The sequence below is a fragment of the Lepisma saccharinum genome, chromosome 18 (assembly GCF_977018435.1).
Source record: "Lepisma saccharinum chromosome 18, izLepSacc3.1, whole genome shotgun sequence".
NCBI classification, from domain to species: Eukaryota; Metazoa; Arthropoda; class Insecta; order Zygentoma; family Lepismatidae; genus Lepisma; species Lepisma saccharinum.
The window spans coordinates 49,976,790-49,998,028 of record NC_139246.1 but is presented as its reverse complement, the minus strand read 5'-3'; the positions used below and the strand labels follow the sequence as shown (position 1 = coordinate 49,998,028).

Below are 21,239 nucleotides of genomic sequence, written 5' to 3'. Positions count from 1 at the left end.
AAGGGCTAAAGGTTCGATCCCCGAACCTTTCGAGGTTCATCCTTCTGTTCATCTGTGTCACAAGACGTGGTGCAGGTGCGGAATTTCATCAATTTCTATACAAAATGTGATGAAAATTAACGTCATTTAGCCCCCTCCCTAACCCAACGATTTGGCTTTTCTTTTGACACAAAGGGATGTGATGAAAATGTATGAAATAACAGTCAACAGCGAACCCCTTTAACAACAGGAGATTCACCCTTTCTTCCAAATTAGAGTAATTAGTGCACTATCAACGGTAACTAATGTTATTTCAAATTGCACGTATTGGAGCTATCTAAACTTACATTGGTGAACGTGAAAGTCTTATATAGAAATTGGCAGCGACGATACGAATGTTAATTATGTAAGATGTTGAAATTTGAGTCACTTCCCACCCTGATAGGCTAATCACCGCTGCAGTCACGCGCAATACAATGCGGAGGAAAATAAAATAGAATGTTTTCTTCCATAGCCGCGGGCGCTCTGGGTACAGCCCAGCGCCCTAGCTTCGTCGCGGTTGTCCGCGTCGGGCTGGCACTGTGGTATCGGGAGCGTCCGTCATTCCGCTTCGCGGAAGGTTTGTTGTCGGACTTTAGGGAGGCCCATTTTGCCAAAAATGCGGCCGGCCCAGGGACGTCCTTGGATGTTTCCCTATCGCTTCGCTCCTGGTAGCGCTGTGGTTCGCTCGCGGACCCGGTACCCTGCCTATGACAGATCTCCCATCTGGAAACTTTTCATCATTTCCAGGATTTAATCTACTTTTGAAAAGTGCAAATTCAAATTTGATGATCCTTTGACGCAAAATTTAGATTGAATTTTTTACATGACTTTTGTACGTGATTTATGTGATAAGTGATATAACAGTGCAGTAAGCTACAGAAATTATGTGAACGATTTTTTTTTACATTTTATGTTCGCGATAATTTTGCTCAGATCATGTTTCAGTTTTACCTTTCACGTATTTTAATTAATTATATCCTTAACTAAAAGTGAATAGTAAGATTATCGCTAAGGAGGAAAATAATTTAGTCTTGACTCCGACTCATTTGAACTATGTATTCACTGAGTCCAGCAGCGAGTATGCTGTGTCATTTTTTTCTTTGTTGTTTATTAATTAAAGTTTTTTAAAGTTAAACTTTTATTTTCGTTCAAAACTGACCGTAACTTGTCGATGATCAAAAATGCATGAGCTATAAACTGTTCAGATTATTGCCAAGAGGATATTAATTTTAAATAAATGTAGTTTTGGGAACGAACAAGGTTCCGCGGTCGACTCATTTATATTCGTAATGACACAATGCTCCTAGCTCCTCAAAGAAGGATGCTTAGCTTCAGGAGATAGTCGAGGAATTCACGAGTCAGTCGTTTTGCCTTACGTTACCTTAATTAAGGACTAAATTGTTTTATTAAACTATGTGTTGACATGTGAAGAAATGAAACGCTTATTATACTTCTGGCAATGAAGCAGCAATTATGTCCGCTACTGTACGCCGGTCGTACGTAGTTAGAGTGACGCTACCATTAGTTCAGAGTATAAACCGCTCGATTAATTAGTGGATTCTGGTTTAGAAAAAAAAGGTGCTTTAGTTATATGCATAAATAGGTCGAGAAATGAATAATGGTGAATAAAGCGCATATATAGATAAATAAAGCAGTCTGCTATGGCAGAGTGTAAGATGTTTTAAGCCAATGAATAGGCTTTAGTGATATGAAACAGTACGTACACATATTATATATATATATTTCTGTTTCAAGCACCCAAAAGTTAGGCAAAGCCAACTTATAATGATTTAACTGGACACAATTAAGAGAGCACGGCGCGGATGTTTCTCACATGTTAGCGAGATTTTTTTGTTGATGTTATATTTTTTACCCTCTCTGAGCTATTGCTTTGATGGACAGTTGAATATTCCTCCTACGCATTCATTTTATAGCTCACGACAAATTTTAATACCTTAAATTTCATGTGTATTTATATTATATCTTCTGTTGAAACTTGAAGCCCAATTATGATATTTATATTTCGAGTTACGGCATTCATCAATATCAACGTTCCTTAGCGTTAATTAACAGATTTGTGCTTCCCTAATCACGACGTTAATCACTTACTCACTGAATAACATATACACGTTAGAGATTGTTTAAATTAAGGTAAAATTGATTGTCAATTTTCATTAAATAATGTTAAAGTTTTGCGAATTTGTACCAATATTTAGAATTAATAAAGCAGAATCTTGTACGCCTTCCGCCTTAAGACCTCATCGTGTTTACATTCAGTCAGACCCTAAACAAGCGGAGAATACGTAGTAAATTGAGCAACCACTAACACATGAGAACGCGTTTTAGCAGTCACAGAGGTTTTGTAACATCATCTCATCTCTGTCCATCACAAGAACACGAATAACAGGCAACAGCTATTTGGGCGATTTTACGAAAAGTATTAATTTTATATGTGAATATTTATTGGTTATTAAACACATGGATGTACTTTGCTCAATTTATTTGCCAATTATGCACACTAGTTAGACGGAAGAGTGTGACGTTCACAGGGCGACGTTAGAAGTTTATGCAATGCGCATTTATACAGTGAGATTTATCAAGTAGAATGAAGAAATGGTGAAAAATACGAAATAATATGTAAATGCGCTCAGTGAATACCATTTTCTCCAGTTACCCAGGGATCCCAAATAACTGGTGAAAGTACCTTCTGCTATCGGCAGAATGGCGATAATGTCCAGTCTGAATAAAGACTTTAGTAAATGTTACGTATATATAAATATTCAAAGCATATTTTAATAGAGACCCGTGAACAAAATGTTTTCTTGACCCTTCGTGTCTTATAAAACTAGTAATGGCTGAACTATATTCACATACTTAAGGCTTTATATTTTTTCTCCCCCTTTTTGCCCACCCACCCTACATATATTTAGTTCCAAAGAGAATAGTTGTAATTTGCATTAATATAAAAGAATAGGAAACGCATAGCTACGATATCCTTTTAAATATGTCAATATAGAGATAATATCACGCCTAATTAAAGAGAATTCAGCGCACTAAGTGGTCCAAAAAGGATTGCAACCTTTTTCACTTTGCATAGTTTGTTAGTAAATATAATATTATATCTTAATCTCCCGTCAGTTCAGGTGCTATCATTTTCGGAAATATTTTTCGAAGCGTTTCAGTATCCGTATCTACTTTGCATAAGATATTAATAATAGCGATCTTTGCCATATATTTTCTTAATACGATTATTGTGTTCTCGTTTCCCGTGCTCCAAGCCTGTAAAAGAAAAGTTTGAAATACAAGATTAGCATAGGACTGAATGACCCAGATAACGATTTCATTTCATACGGAATCATTGTTATGATCAAGTTGCATAGAACTCGAACAAGATACATTCACAAATGTGTAGTCACGTTTGTTACGTAACGACACGCGCTTGGATCTTTGGCGCATCCACTATTTCTTTCTGTCCAGAGCGCCGCGATGAATTCGAGCTGCAAATCAAGAATTTACCCCCCCCCCCTTTTCCTCTTCACCTCCAGATTTCCAGTGAAGCTTCGTCCCATACCGGCGACTCAAATTTCTTGCAAGTTAATTTCCTCCATTCCCTTTTACCGGCGTCAGTTAATTCCAGCAAACTCCGAAGGCTGCGATTCAGCGTTCCCATACACCCAGTAACCTTGGACAGTTCCGGCCGAACGATGAAAATTGATACAATGACAGGCTTGCAATATGACAATGCACAATGGCTAACTCCGCTCCTTTTCCAAGGAACTGACTATGAGCAGAACAATACATCTCCCATTACTTTTTCCTGACTTCGCACAATCTGTTGCCTAGCGGCGACTCTATTGCTCTCGCAGCCGGGCAAGATCGAACCATGTTCCAGCATGCTTAGCTTTTAGAATTTCCCCCCCCCAGAATTCCCCCCCCCCGAGAGTTATTCTGACGTCATGACTTTCTTGCACTTCGGATAATAACTCGATCCAGCGTTCGACGTCGAAACATCAATTCCAAGTTGGCACTTCGAAATCTTCATACATCTAAGACAAAAGTTCAGTACTAATAATGGTGAACTGTTGGAGTTATTTAAATAAAGCATTCACATATATAATGTAGTATGGATATGACAAGTACTTTGACAATTTATTTTTGCTGATGAGATTGTTCATATTCCAATCAATGGACACGACAATTGAGATGAGGCATGTTCAATTACATTTTTAGTTTGTTTACAAATTTCTCTTCAACTAGTACCTAAGGGATACTACGTCATTATTGCGTCACTTCAATTCCTTTTACGTCACCTACATAATTAACATTTGAAGATAAATTCAAAGAATTTGGTTCCTCTCATTTACTTTTGTTTATTATCACCTCTTTAGATTTAGAGGCAATTATTGCAATTTTGTTAGCCTTCAATCAATATTTTCACCACGTTTACACTCCCGTAATGGTAAAATAATGTCTCATATCGTGAACCTTCACATTTTTAGCATATCAGTTATTTAAAATTGATTTACATTCTTTATTGCTTTTTATTATTAGTTATTATATTTTATTTGACATTAGGCCCCATTTTTAGTGATTTTGTACCTTTATTTGAATGGCATACTCTGGGTTATTGTGATTTTAAAGACTGTATTTTGAAACCTTTCCCTGTTCCTTTTTTTTTTAATTGGCCACCTCATTCCTATCCTCACCTAATAATGTCTCGTATCTCCATGACGTCTACATCGAAAAGCAGAGACTTCCTGAGACGCCTTCAACTTGGAATTCTACGCGCCGGTGGCCTTCAGAGAGCAACTCCATTTCCCATCGCCTCTCAGTTCGTGGAGTCAACAATTTCAGTTTTCACCCGGCATACATAAACCCGCCGAGTACTTCGCATTACCTCCTCGAACTCAGGACTGCACTGCGACCGTCGGCCGATGCGATTTGTGCCAGCCACCAGAGCACACCTACAATTTTGTCCCATTTCTACGCTCCGGCCCTCAAGATGCAGCGGAAGTACTGTCTTTATTTCCGCTGGAATTCCAGACAGAACTATATTCCAGCTCAAAGTGATGCAGTGGATGAAAACTTTTCCCGTCATGTGTCCCAGCCTACAAGTTTCAAGTGGCCAGAAGAAAACATGACACCTTTTTCCCCATCTTCAGTATCCATCGATTTGTTTACCATTCAGACGCCCGTACGCAGCAAGACCAGCTTTACTTTCATGTACGGTCCCCACCACAAGTGTGTTACCATCTTCGAGTGCAGGCATATGCAGCCCGCCAAGCACACCTACTTTAGCTGTTACTTCTACAGCAAGGCAGACTTTACGAGACTAGGTTCCCTAGTCCGGTGAACAGCATTCTCCCCTGGATGATTAATTTTACAGTACAGTTAGCAGCACAAATTACTCCAACTGTTTCTTCCTTCTGTTCACCCGCCGATCTTCAAGATTTACCCCCCGCCTCATCAAACGTCCCTCACCCAGAATTTTACATCCAGTGGTACAATCATGAACACTTCTCGTTCCTTAAACTACAAAAGGACCGATATTCTCACGTGATGATTGGGATGTAAATTGTGACCCCCTCGTTCCGGTTTTCGCAGTTGCGAACACTTTTGCACGGACTCCATGGAATGCAGTGGATACTACACGCAAGTGCTTTCGTGTGTTTTCAGAACATTCCGGACCTTACATAGGAACTTTTACGCCATACAGCAAGGACTGTAGGATTTTCATTTTTTTTTATTAACCAAGATATACACATATAATGGACATTTAATTTTAATATTCCACTCATTATGTATTTGTAGTGGCCTAAGTTGGGTTTCTTTACTTATCACGTGTGTATTCAAATATCTATTCATATTTAATGGACGGTGTTGGACAATTTTGGTATTTTAATACGTAATGCAGTATAGCATTATTTACTATAATATGATATATTTTCAACGATCTTTTTTTCTCTCATTTTTATTGGAAGATGGTACTTATATCTTCTATACATATATTATTCTCTCAAAGAGATTCAATGGACGGAGAAACTTGCGTGTGCTTCGATACAATATATATTCACCAGGATCCTCTTATATTAGTGCAAATTGCCTTGCAATTTATTGTGTCGTGAGCTGTTGCTCTCATATTCCTAATGTTTTGGTGTTAACCCCCCCCCCCCACATGCTTAGTGGGTGGAGCCACAACTTATGGCTTTGGCCATTCTGACGTCAGTTCAGCTGACAAGTGAGTTCAGTGGTGTGTGTGTCTGACGTATCAAACATAGTTCTCTGACCCGAGCTGACGTTACAGCTTAGCTCGTGTTGATAAACATTTCTTGGAAGCCAATGTATGCGTGCTCAGCATCAATATTGTAGTACGCACGCGTTCATTTCATTCATGCTAGAGACGAACGAAATATGGCATTGGACTTCTCATTTTTGATTGCCATCTCGGCTTTTAATTTTAGTTTGCTCCCACAGAGCTTTTGTCTTGATCTTCGATAGTCCAAATTAGATTACGACTTGACACCTGTCAACCGAATCTAATTTTGACTGCAATTTTTTCCCTCCCCTTTAGTTTTAGAGTTAGTCTGTAGTGTTCATTTTCGCTGATGTGAAATGTATTTTTATTTTTCTTCACTAAATAAATAGACCTTCTAAGGGACTGCATTGGCATAACCGGCACTGTACCTGCAACTTGTCTAAACGTTTTAAAAATTCAAAGGAATTTTTTTCGCCCAGCTGGATACCGTTACGTATCCCTCATTTTCATTTTCGAGTTACGTGTAGCTAGGCAGCCTGACAGGAAGTATAGGAAAGTGTTAACTTCAGCACCAGCTCAGCGAAAAGCATTCGCCATTATTTGCAAAGGAAAATTGATGAGAGAGAAAAAGGGGAGGAGTTTTGATGAGGAGGAAGGCAAGTTGGATCTGGCTCGGGAGAGACAGGGGAGTTGGTGCTTGGGTTTTGAAGAGAACAGGAGAGTGGTTCGGGAGGAAGAGAAGGGGATTTTGAGTTTTGGAGAGAGGAGAGTGAGTTTGATTTTGAAGGAGATTCAGGCTGGATGCAGACTTTTAAAAACTTGTTTGGAAGTGGAGTGCAGCGAAGCTGAGTGATAATTTAAGAGGCGAACTTCAGCAAGCGAGTGACAGTTACTTTACAAATCCTTCGGTCCACGCTTCTAAAGAGAGACAGGTAATATGCTTTTCTAATGCCATCCTTTGCCAATGCAGACTTAAGGTCATTGTAACCCAAATCTAGAGAGTTGCCATTCTATAAAGTGTTCTGTAAATTTATGTTTATTCAGGTACCTCCTGCAGTTAGCAGATGCAGCCAAGCGAGAGCTTACGAGCTACCGCTAACCCCCAATAGAATAATTACTTTCATCTAAAGGGCTAAAGGTTCGATCCCCGAACCTTTCGAGGTTCATCCTTCTGTTCATCTGTGTCTCAAGACGTGGTGCAGGTGCGGATGTGTCTCAAGACGATAAAAACATATCGGATTTTTTTTATCTAAATAGATTTTTTATATATTTTTTTAAAAAACATGCTTAAAAATTAGTGGTATGGTTTTTGGCACCATACATATAGATATATGTTTTTTTATAGAAAGGTCTTTTCTAGTAAACGGCTCTGTAAAATATTTGAAAATTTTGAATAATGCAAATAAAAAATAAATTATATGTAAATGTATATTTTTCTGTTTCTGATACTGTACATATGAACCTAGTATGGAAATGTTTGTTGAGTGTGTTAATGAAACTATAATACATAATTTCAGTAATTTTTTTTTTCAGTAAAATAAAAAATTCTGGATGTACTCCACAATTGTAAATTAAAATATTTTTTAAAGTCTTTGTAGCTGAATTTTGGTATTTTTAAATGATAGTTTGCAAAATATCAGCTTTCATATTAATTACAGTTTAATGATAATTACACTATTTACAGTTTAACATGATTAGCATTTTGTACATTTTTCTGCACAAAATGTTTGCTCTTTTTGCCTATAAAAGTTATTGAATTGTAAATCTAGAGAAATTTAATTGTGTTTACATTTGCTTTCGTATGAGATCACCCCATTAGGACATATATTTTGTTTCCTTTCTTTTTCTTTCTTAGAGCCTAATAAACACTATTAAATGATTACGAGATTATTAGGGCTGAGCGGATTCTGATTCAGTAATGGTATCGGCTGATACCAGTGGTATCGGTATGGAAAGTATCTGTTTGAATTCATCTACTGATACCAGCCGATTCTTTTCCGACATTTTGATCTTTCACTGGGTCCACAGAAATGTCATGTGACAAATTTCTAATTATCCTGGAAATGCAAAATTAAAACTTTCTTTTTATTTTACACCAATTTTGAATGAAAAACTGTATCTTGTGATTACATAACATCTCTATTAACATTCTGATGTAATTCTTAAATATTATATAGCAAATTTCTTAGTAAATTGATGCATATAAGTGGAGAAGAATATTTACACCAATATTAGTCAATATTTTGAACAAATTTTAATTATTGAAATTTCAAATATCGGTATCGGTGGTAATCGGTAAGAGTATCGGTATCGGTTCAAAGTGGTATTGGATCAGCCCTAGAGATTATTATACCACTAATTATTCATATTCACTAAAAGTGATTCTGATATCTACAAAATCCTTATGTATGTTATTCTATAAATTATTTATTTAAAGTGATTTAAATCAACCTGATTTAAATAAATGCACCTTGCTTTATAGTCTCTTCTTTCTTGTCCCCAGAAGGAAAATTCACAGCAGTTGTGCTTGAATTTTCCCTACCTTCATGTGTGTACGCAACTATGGCACTGAGGGAGATCATGAAAAGTGACACATCTACCCAGTACCAGTCCTCATTGAATGACTACGCAAAAGAGACGAACTGTACCGACAGATTGGAGGTTGGTGCGTCAGTGAGTGCTAAAAGATCATTTTGCAGTGACAACGATGCTGTTGTGAAGAAGGCCAAGTTAGAGAAGGAAGCACAACCAGAAGTCTCTGCGCAGAAAGATTGTGATGGGCAGGACAGTCACGCAAAAAGTGAAGACTCGGTGACGGACAAAGTAAACAGTTCAATTGAAGTGAGTGAAACGGTTGATGGAGGGGAGGTAAGTAAAGATCAGCAAGTTAAAATTGAGAATCTGACTGATGTAACATGAAACATTTCAAGTTTCAGTCTTAATTGATTTTTTGTAAGATGAGGACTTTTGTAATAAATAGGTGAAAATGACTTTTTTAAAAATATTTGATGTAATTTATTTTTTTAATAAACACCTTTAAGATTATCACAAGAAATGCAGAAAAATGAAGTAACCTACTTGATAATAGGACCTACTGATATTTTGAGATTCAGACATAGATTTATTTTTCGTTGGTTTACAAGAACGTACACATTCATTGTTATCATTGAACAATGGGAAAAAGTGAGAATACATTTGTGACATATATAGTTGCTTTCTTCTTGCATGATTGGACTGAGATAAAATAAATTTTCTTTAATTGTTCGCTCATGGAACAATATACAATACATATGTACCCACATACTTTTATGTTTGGGGGAAAAAGTTCCTTAAATTTTCATTTTATTATTTGTAGCAGTTCTGCAAACTCGTCTGTCAACTTGTGAAAAAATATAATTTGTCAAAAGTAACACATGTTTTTGGTTTAAAATGCAACAATCAGAATTTAAGTGTACCTTTTTTATTCCATCATGAAAAATGAAATTATACATACAGGTGTTTTTAAAATTGAGTAAAAGAGAAGTATTGTACATAAAATTGTAGTGACATTACCATTTTGAATAATCTATATCTTCTTTCATCATTTCATTAGTTTTTTTATATTCCACTGGCTCTTGTCTGCACTTTCTCATTAAATTAATTAGTTTCTGTAATTTTTTCAATCATCATCTTCATCATCTTGTTTAACAGATTATTGGAATGGCTAGTTAATATGACTAGAAGTTTGAAATGCTGCAGCCTTCAATACTCTCAACATCGCTGCATGAAATGCTAAATTTTTATGGTTAAGGCAAGGAAGGAATTCCGATGAGCGATGGTAGCAAAGAGTATATTCACCATAGAACAAGGTGGCCACTCCAGGACCATGATAAAATTCAAGTATAATTTCTGGTTTTCAAGGCAAACTAAAAAAATTCAAGGGTGTAAGCAGATGCTTTCTCTATTTCAACCTTACGGTTTACCACCAAGCCACACAAATATATTAACAATATACCTAGTCTGGCCATAAATACTGTTATTAACTTTCGGCTTGGACTGTGCATCCGGTAGTCAGGCTCATAAACCATGCTTGTGCTGAAGTTCACTTCTGACCATTGTGTGTTCAGCTGTGAAAGAGCAAGCTTGCATCTTCTTGTGCTTAGCATGGAGTGGGGCGAATATGAAAAGAGATTAGCCGTGATTGCTCTGCATATGGTTGGGAAGTCACTCACAGATTTTCCAGCCCCTAAAAATCCCGAAGATCAGCAAAAGGTTTGTGTATCAGACAATCCAGAGATTCACTGATACTAGTAGCATGAAAGATCGCCCAAGAGTTAGTCGACTTCACACCGTATGAACAGTGGTGGCTCGCATTCGCCGAAATCCCATCCGGAAGCAAGTGATAATGGCACAGGAGCTGAACATTTCACAACAATCAATGTTCAGGGTACTTAATAAAGACCTTGGAATTGGAGCTTACCGGTGGAGTATTGGAAATTTCATGACGACACAAGTGAAGAAGCAGAGGGAACTGAAATCGGGACGGCTCCTGCAGCCGTACATTGCCAATGGGCATTGCAGGATTCTCTTCACTGATAAGAAATTGTTCACCACTGAATAAAGTTTTAACCGCCAAAATGAAAGAGTGTATGCTTCAAACTCTCGAGATGTTTGTGACAGAGTTCCCAAAAATCAGAGATGCTTCAGCCCTACTCAGTCATGGTTTGGTGGGGGGTGAGCTATGAGAATTCCACCAGGCCTCATTTTTTAGAAAAGGGCTTAAAAGCCGTGCGAAAGTGTGTGTGGAAAGTGACCTGGACCCTCTCGTGACACTGTTGAACCAAACAATGTTTCACAATGAATCCTGGATGTTCAAGAAATATTCTGCCTCAGCTCATAAGACAAGGATGACGCGACGGTTACTGGAGACCAGTGTACTTGATTTAATCTCCACTTTTGATTGGCCATCTGATAGCCATGATCTCAGTACCTTGGACTACAAACTGTGCACAGAGCTAGAGGGGACTGTCTGGAAGAAGAGGCACCCTATAATTGAAAGTTAAAAGCGCTCCTTGATAGCAGCAGGGGCGGACTTTCCCATCAAGACCATCCGTGCTGCAGTAGATGCCTTGCCAGGGAGACTTCGAGCCTGTGTGAGGGCGAAAAGTGTACATTTTGAAAACTGATTGGTGCTATTTGTGTGTAATATATGTAAATGTAACATACTATAAGAACATTTAAAAATCTGAAACCACATTCAATTTATTCACAAAACAGTGTGTAACAGTATTTATGGCCAGACTAGGTAAAGGATCTGTGTGATTCCAATGTATCCAAAAGTTTTAATTCAATTTAATTAACGGTATAAATATTTAAAATATTTAATTTAAGGTGCAGAGTTATTTGCCATTTCACATATTCAGACTCGAAATACATCTACAAACACAAATCACAAATTTTCAAACTCAAATTTACCTAATCAACTTCAAGATATCTTATCTTGCAATAATCTTCCATCTGTCGGGTAGATTGTTCTGCAAAGGACACTAACAAAGTAAACAGATTGGAAGAATTCGGTTTTATTTTCCATGCAGCTTTCTTTTCCTTCCTCAATAAAAATTAAAGCGAAACAGAAAAATTTGCCTCATGCATTTTTAAATATTTTTAAATTCAATGGGATTTTGATTAATAAAAGTTGCAGTGAGAAACATTCACGCAGAATGCACACAAAATACCCGGAGCTAATAATTCATGCATAATTCCTGGAATTCAAGGAGTTCCCAGAATTCAAGGAGTTCCCAGAATTCAAGGAATTCCCTGCGAGTAGCCACCCTGTAGAAGTATGATTGAATGATTTTATTATATTGTAACACATGAAGGGTACAGGGGAAAAAAGATGAATGTCACAAGAAACTGGAATGGAATTAAATGAATTTTAATGTTTGAAACGCTCTTACATCTACAATTTGGCTTAGCACTGTATGAAATTTTTACATAATCTGAAGCATTATATTGTTTAACTAATGATATAACAGTGTGTCTAATAATTTAAACACGAAGAACACATTTTTGACAAAATTCGTTCTTAATGCACATTTTGCAGGTGAAAAATGATGAATGTCCATTATTCGCACAGAAGAAAAAGCAAAGAAAGATGAATGTCCATTTGAATTGTAAAATACTTTAGTAAAGAATATGAATGCTTTGTGAAATACACAAATGAAATAAAATGCTTTTTAGTGGAAAGAACATGAACATTAAATAGAAAAAATGACAACTGTCTCTTATAATATACATTATTGGTATTAATATTGGGTAACTTCAAATTCTTTTGAGAGTCAAAACCTACTGCCTCACGTGAAGTCATCTTCTGACTTGAGAGACGTGCTTGGCGTTTCCTTGTGAAGAAAGAATCTGCCCTTCGCAAATGGAGCTCTTGAGTGTTGAGGTCTTGCAACTGTGCGTGTAATTGAAGTTTCTCTTCATGAACTGATGAGTTAGACAGTTTGTTCTGAAGAGTTTGTTTATTGACTTTGAATTCATCGCATGTGCTGCACGTATCTGTCCGTGGATAACCAAATGCGATGTTGAATTTTGTGTTGAAGAGATGACGATACGTTTCATATGATGCAGGGTTCGTGTTTTTTTTCCTTATACATGGCATGGAGCTTTTTTATGTTCAATTCTTCTGATAGATAAACACGTTCACTGTCATGAAGGCTATAATGAGATCTCCTGCTTCTAAGGGATTTTATGTGGAAGTATATGGCATTCAGAGTTCCCGTTTTAATTTGTTTTATGCTTAGCACGGTCATCTTTACCAGCAGAACCTGTTAGTGCTAGTTTAGACTGAATTGTCTGTACACACCTTGCACTGATACCATATAAAACCAAAAATGCCTTGTAACAAACAGGTAACTCAGCCATTACACCACCTCTAAGTACACGGACTTTGTAACTGTATGAATGTGTATGTAAATTGGCGTCATCCTGATTTTGTCTTGGCCTTCTTCGTGAAACATCGTTAACAGTAATTAAACCCCCTAGATAACAGTTTTGTGCATTATAATTGTCCATTCTATTAAATTGCACAAAGAATTTCAAACGAGAGCACTTGCAGTCTGTTCCTGTTTCATGAGAACTACACAGCATTTTCTTTCTAACATCAATCACCCTTCCAAGATAGGGCCTCTTCTTTGTTCTCCCAAAGTTATCATCCACTTCTGGGTTACTCATGGCGAACAATGTGAAACCAACAAAACCTGCATTCAAACTGACAATGTCAGAACTGAGACGACAATGCGTCTGTGAAGTAAAGGCTTTTGCGCAATGAGTCCGTATCGTACGCAACGATCTATTCCTACACAATGGATGGACAATCATCATTTTTGCCCTGTAAGCCTAGGACATCTATCGTTTTTCCCCTGCACACGTTTTTTTAAACCTTCATTAAATATGTGTGTCTCAGCACTTTTAGCCTGTTTTGACATTTTAACCGTTAGTGTGGACTGCCTTTAATATCAAGGAGGCAAAATATCAATTTTTGTGATTTTGTGACATTCATCTTTTTTCCCCTGTACCCTTCACATGTTTAGGGAAAGAAAGAAGCAAGACAAACTTTAAGTAAAAATTGTTTACCGAATAAAGCCTTCCGGAGTTGACTCTGTCTTGATATGGCTTGGCAAATTTGCTGCATCAGCACTTGTTGAAGGACAAATGAGATCAGCATCAAATCCTTTCCCAAGAATCTGAGCCTCTAGTAGTTTGTGGATTTCTGCCGTAAATGGGAACGAGAACTTCCACAATGCAGCTCTTGCAAAACGGAGATTCATGTGGATCAAGTCCATGGGGTTTGAATAGTTAAGCATTTCCGCACTGTTAGTGTTGTATAAAAGGGACTTAATTCCGAAAGAAGGGCAGTTGTACAGCCAGGAGCAGTTGTCCAGTTGTTTTGTCATTTCCGAGATATCCACGCTTGATGTTCCAGAGATGCCTGCATATTCTGGCTTGTGGAGTTGAAATTGTATGCAGAGGTGGCAGTATCCACTGTTGAGGGACGATCCTGTTTTATGGCACCCAAGACAGGTAGACAAGTTATCTTCTTCATGCGTTTTCATGTGAGCACGCAGGTTGCAAGCTAGAGCAAACCTTTTGTTGCATAGTTGACATGTATGTGGTTTGTCACCTGAAATGAGGAAATACAAGATTGGTGAAAGAAAGAAAATTGACACTGAATTTTCATGACTTTAAGTTTATTATTAGAGAAATATTCAGGTCCCTAACAAGAACAGAGTCAGTCTCTCTAAATCCATAACAGTCTAATAGTTTTGAAACTAATTAGTCAATGTAAACTGTCAGTGCCATTTCATAAAAATGTAGGAGACAAATCAAGAGGCCTACCACATCTCTCCATCACAGACACAAACAAAACACACAATTTTTCCAGGAAATACAGGGTGATTCAGAAAGAACAGTACTTTCTAATTTATGTTTCACCCATCATAATTAATTTATGTGCGCATGAGTTGCACGTTCTGTTGAGGCAACTTATGAGGGTTTATATACAGAGTGGAATCGAACTCTACCGACAAAACTTTCACAGGTTGTTCAAGGTTGTTGGCTGAGTGTTTTGAAATAAGGAACCCATGGTCCCCAGTACATTATTAGAGAGTAATGTAATGTTGATGTGTAATACTTGTATTATGTGGTTTGCACCGTGATAGATTGGTTCTGATAGATTACAAAGAAAAATTAATCAACTACTCATCACCTTCTGTAATATCATGAAGAGCAATACAAAAATACAAAAAATTACATGAGTAAAGAAACAAACCTAGGGCAAAACGTGTACTTGTTTGTTAAATAACTGTACTGTATGTACAGGACACTGTGTTGTCTTCAATACATACTGTTTCTTTAAAGCAGGTGTTCAAAATGTTGATTGTTGAAGCAATGCAGGAAACCAAATCTGAGATAGGACTGAACATTGTGTTCGTCTTGTCAGACTTTTTGTAGAGGTCATGCCTCGTGCCAAGAATGTAAACAGTATGTGCAACAGTGAATATCGTGGCAATCAGTTGAATGGTACTGTGCTGAGTAAACATACGCAAAGGTAGTTTAGCTCAAGAAATGAATCAAATTTCATGTAAACATACACAAAGGTAGTAGAGTTTGAACAAAAGAAAGAAATGCAATTACTCTGTAGTAAAGTACCGGGGACCATGGGTTCCTAGTATCAAAGTGCTCAGCCAACATCCCCGAACAAACTGTGAAAGTTTGTTGGTAGAGTTCAGTTCCTCCCTGTATATATTTATTTTCAGACTGTAGTTCATTGTTGATACATCAGGAGGTAATGGTTGCAAATTGGCTGATCACCGACTGAGAAAGCTTTCTGTGTCATGGAATTTGCAAGAACAGGGTCCATGATGGCTGCTCTTTAAATACATATTGAACAGCTTAACATGAAGATATTTCCTCAACACTGTTGGTTATGGAATATCAAGCTGTGTACTGGCTCAATGTGTTGATTTCTGGGCACTGTGTTGAAATAATTCCTGGATCCATTCCACACATTCTGCCTTCCAATGCCCTTTCCTTTTCAAATGCATCCAGTCTGTTCACCCAAGCATGGATTGATTGTCTGTTAGGTGGTGAGTTGTGAAATTGAGTTTAAAAAGGTTTGACGCACTGTCAGCATGGACTGACTCTGTTCTTGCAAATTCCATGACACAGAAAGGTTTCTTAATCAGAGATGGCGCCATTTTGCAACCACTGATCTCCTGGTGTTAATTTGTATTGAAATACAGGCTGAATAGTTACTCCATCAGTACTTGCAATTCATGTTAACATATGTTAATTATGATGGGCGAAAGAGCAATTGAAAAGTGACAATTTATTTTTGAATTGCCCCACACAAGTTCATTGTAAGTAAAGACAACAAATTCACTGACATATTTGTCGAGAGGATCAAAGTTGGAAATAGGAAACACTGTGGGAATTGTGCTACTTTAGTAAGTCTCTCTCTCAACTTTGCACTTGACATGCATTTGCATTTGTAGCTAAACACACAGCCATGAAGTTGTGGCACATGTTCACACTGTTGCCATGATGGAGCACAGCACCATGTGTATGGAGGTTTAAGAGAATGGAAGATCTCATTGTGGAGTTGTAGATATGGGACTCCATTTCTGGGACCTGTAACGAATTTCCAATTCATACGATCACCAGCTCTGGATCGAATGGAACTCGAAAGTGCCTTGGAGAGAGGTCGGGCTGATGCTTGGATGAGGCAACGCAGCCTGGTTATCGTTGTCACACAGTGCATGGGAACCAACAACTTTAGTCCCACTGTCGCTTTTCTTTTCCCATGTGGCACCTAAAAAATTCTACCCAGCTGCCTATTTTAATGGCCATGCATTTAGTAGTATCTCTGTGAACTTGTAGAACCACACTGATGTTGGAGTTGTAGAGAGGAGTGTTACCTTTTCAAATGAATACAAGATTTATACAGTGTTAACAAATTGTGTCAATTTGAAGTTAGTGTTAGTATATGTTAGAGGGGTGTCAACAACTAAATACAATTGTTTGTTATGTTCTTTAGGAAATGCCAACTTCCGTGGTTGAGTGGTTAGTACAGTAAGCTAGGATGCCAGGGGTCCCAAGTTCGAATCCCAGCCTGGCCATGGGTGCTCGTTGTCCCTTCATCATATCATCACTCATTACTGGCAGAAAAGTGAAATAAAATAAAATGACACCTCTCTATCTATAAGAAGAATTTTGGTATGACATACAGACTATTATTGAATAAAAAAATGATGATGATGAGGATTGAGTAATGATCTGATGAAGGAATACTTACAAATAATACCTATAATGAATTTGTTATAATTATGTATTACCCTTTCTGTAAAGAAGAGAGTAATACATTGTTGTTTTTTCTTCTTTTGAGTACACAAGCGTCAAATGGATATAAATTGTGATATATGATAATTCACAGATACAGGTTCGAGTTGCATAATTATTGTATTGTATAACCAGCCATCACTCAAAATTCTAGCAACAAACTTTTGTTGCTGACTGTATAAGGGTGGACCCAAATTTGTTTCTTGCAGGTGGACCCTTGATGATTTTGTTACACCACTGCCCAGAGACTAACATGATACCAAATGTCTATTTGTCAACAAATGTGATGTGACGTGGAATCATATGGCTGCATATTTTGTTCTTTTTTTTTTACTCTTGTCCATCTGTTTTATGTATTTTTACTATATTCCCTGAAAAAGAACTTTGGTGATAGAATTTAAATGTAAGGTTGGTGTAAAAGTAAACTTGTACTTAAGATGGAGAGTGTGGTAGCATCGACATGTTGCTAAAACTACAGTATATCTTTAAAAAAAAAATTTTTACTATTGAATGACAGATGTAACTCATTTCATCACACCTTTCCCAGTACAATATTGGTTTTTGTGTATATTTTAGGGATGGGCCGATATGAAATTTGGGCTGATACTGATAAAGTATTGATATAAAAGTTACCAATATCAATGACCGATTTTCTACCGATCCAATGTAAAATTCTAAATGGTTCATTGACCTCCTTAATAAATGTACATTACCAGATGAACCAAGCTTTTGCAATGCAAATAAGCTGCATATTTAGACATTTTTACTTTAAAAATAAAGTTCACAATGTATGCTATATGTTTATATCCATAAAACAATATGACAAAATGGCACAATATTGCACTAAATTGTAATATATTTACAGATATGGAAGTGCATAATTTGTATTCATGTCCAGATATTATTATAATAATGAAATCAAGAAGACTTGGATGGGCAGGCCATGTGGCACGAATGGGAGAGAAAAGAAGAGTTTACAGGATTGTTATTGGGAAACCTGATGGTAAGAGATCTGTAAGAAGGCCAAGACGAAGATGGAGGGATAACGTTGAGATGGACCTAAACGAAATCTGTAAGGATGGAAAAGATTAGATTGATCTTGCCCAGAATAGGGACAGATGGAAGGCTTGTGTTGCTGCAGCCATAAATTGTTGTGTTTAAGAATGCTAGGAATTTTGTTAGTTATAGGTATATCGAATTGGTAATTTTACCAATACACCTACGGGTGGTGGACAAATTATTATGAACACCCATATGAAAACAGGTCGCAATTCATCCTTGCAGTACAACCACGCCACCTAGTAGAGAAATCTGCCACCTAGTGATCATGAAGGTAGAAGTGTCACTTTTAGTGATGGGAAAAGTCGTTCTTTTTGTGGATTTGATTCCTTTCGTTCCGCTCACCTAAAGGAATCGATTCCTTCAACTCGTTCCTTCGTTCCACTGGAAGTCTGTCCGACTCCGGCCATCTCGTTCCATTTCACCATGATTTCGTTCACTCGTTCCTTTGCGGAATCATGATTCCTGGAATCATTCCCTCTCATTCCGAGGAACGAGGCACATGTTTCGTTCCTTCTTGCCAGGAGAGGAGGTGGGGGGAATTGAAAATAATGCAGGATGGAGTTTTGTGCTGACGATGACTTGGTAATATGTAAAAAGTAAAGTAAAGTGCTCCCCTGTGCTTAGCACCATGCCATGAAGGCATATAGGGGGTGTGGGGGTAACGCCTCACACTTTTTTGATCCAGTCGTGTGCGTGTGTTAATTACACGTAGCTAAAAGGTAGGCTTATTCAATGTTGTTTTGCAGCATTTTACACTTCCTGGCTGCAATGCTCAACTCACTAATGTGATATACTTTACTTTGAAAGGAGAAAATTATCATTATTTTCTTGTAGTTTACGGTTATTACAAGCATAAGAAAACAGTTTTTTCTTTGTGACGTTTCAGGAGAACACACGCTCCTTTCATCAGACATTTATTTTCATTTTGAGTAAAGATACAGTTATAACAATGGTTAGTAATTTTTAAACAAAAAGAATCCCTTATATAATGGATGTTGTCAATGTTACATTGTTGTAATATAGCAACTTAACTGTGAAAAAAGCAGTCTGTTTTATTTTTATTTGAGATTTTTTAAATTATGAATCCCAAATATCATCAGGTAATTCAAATTCATCATTGTTTTCACAAAGTTTCTTGATGTTTTCTGTTACATTAAATTTTAAAGATGGTGGCTTACTCCATTTGTGAAAAAGAAAACTCCATACTGGATCTACGTTACCATTTTCATTATTTAATTTATTCCAGTGTTCTTCTGCAATGAACGAAGCTTCCCAGACATTCAACTCTGTGTTTCCAGTTAATCTTCTTAAAACCCTTCTCTTTTTAATCAAATGTTTCTCTTCGATGATATGAGTTGACAAACCTGTTCTTGGGTTTAGATTTATAATGTCCAAATCGTGTTTGTGCCATCTTATTGCCATTTTCCTTGCTGTTTGTCTCACATAATCCTTTGAACATGAACAACTTATATTATATATTCCTGTGGTTTCCACATCTGGTAGAGAGTTTCTCATTTTGAATTCATTAAATGTACATTCCAAACTTCTTGGTGATTTAAAAACAATTTTGAAATCAAAACTTCTAAAAATTTTTGCAATTTTATGTGAGAATCCCTTGTGGAATGGAATGCACACAAATTTCTTTTTAACGGATTTTTCATCTTTGTCTGTATTTCTCTTTTCCTTTAGTTTTCTTGCGACTTGTTTTTTGATTTGGTTTATTCTGTTAGTGTGAAAGCCATTTTCTTTTGCTATATTAAAAAGCCTTTCTTCTTCATTTTTGATATCCTCATTATTAGAACATAGTCTTTGTGCTCTCAGGAAAAAAATTAAAAATATGTTATCCATTGTTATACGCGAATGTTCTGAATTGGCATGAAACGTCACAAAGAAAAAACTGTTTTCTTATGCTTGTAATAACCGTAAACTACAAGAAAATAATTCTATAATGCAAGCAATGCGTACATACAAGAAAAACGAGAAAATTATCACCATGCATTTTATTCCCATTTATTATTAATATTAGCTATAACAAATAGTAGTCACACTAAAGGCGATGGAAATAAAGCTATGAAAAATATGCCATGTGGTAAAACAAAATCTCTCAAAGAGGCCGATTGCGTGTAATTGCGTAAATATATCAATACCGGGTTTTTAGAAATATACGTTTCTCTTATGTCGACAACAAGAATGGTTCATAACTGCTATTTTCTTTTTACCTTGTATATATCCTTGATAAAGGTTGTGTAATTCGAGGAAAAAGGGAGAGAAAAATGAAAAATTGAACCATCGAATGTAATTAATAAATTAAATTGTCATGGATGCCAGATGATTAGTGAGCTCTTCTCTCAATGTAAATTAAATTTTATTCGATGTTTTTATGATTCAGATTCATATTTCAGCAAACATTTTATTTTACGAAGCACAGGTGTATTTCAAACACACCCGCACCCTCGCATCTCTCCAGGCTGTTTGGTAGGAATGAAATCTCTGAACAATTCATTCCGACTCCAAATTCATGTTCTGATTCCAAAAACTCGTACCAAGGGCCTTCAAATGTACAGTCACGCTATTGGGGAGCTGGGAGCAAGTTAAAAACTGAAGTAACGCCCTGCCCCCTCTTCTTCTTGTCTTCTTCCTTCTGACCTCGATAGCATGTAAAGGAGGGAGAGAGTTTAGCGACGATGATCCCAGCAGGAAACTTTCCCAGGAATGGGAAATTTTGGAGCCAAGGAAGGGAAAATGGCGAAACATCTAAAATGTGCCAGAAACGGTGGAATTAGACGTCATGCATTAAATAATTCCCTTTCCCATTGATGACGTATAAACACCTGAAATGTATTTTCTTTCAGTTCGAACTCAGTTGATCATGATTGAGTTAAAAAGTGTTACAACGTTCAAGTAAAAATATTGATTAACAATAACGACTCAAATAAAACTGATTTTGTCCAACGTGAAGAAAATAAATTAACTACATGCTCAGTGATTTATCCACCTCTAAATAACACGGCTGTAATTT

General features: G+C 36.9%; 2 protein-coding genes across 3 annotated transcripts in view; one reads left to right on the top strand and one right to left on the bottom strand.

The window, feature by feature from the left end:
* Pus7 (pseudouridine synthase 7) overlaps positions 1-9,656 on the top strand; it is a 137,137-nt gene extending 127,481 nt beyond the window's left edge. The window contains exon 13 of one of the 2 annotated variants that reach the window (XM_083140504.1): positions 8,784-9,656. In XM_083140504.1, the coding sequence (XP_082996630.1) occupies positions 8,784-9,196 (413 nt within the window). In that variant the 3' untranslated portion in view covers positions 9,197-9,656. Of the gene's footprint in view, positions 1-8,780 lie in introns of both variants that reach the window. The other variant, XM_083140503.1, reaches the window with a different exon arrangement.
* A 4,234-nt stretch (positions 9,657-13,890) lies between these two features.
* The window catches only part of LOC146002239 (uncharacterized), a 118,528-nt gene continuing 111,179 nt past the window's right edge, over positions 13,891-21,239 (bottom strand). Inside the window, exon 6 of the mRNA XM_083139956.1 lies at positions 13,891-14,441. Within this exon, the coding sequence (XP_082996082.1) occupies positions 13,891-14,441 (551 nt within the window). The remainder of the gene's footprint in view (positions 14,442-21,239) is intronic.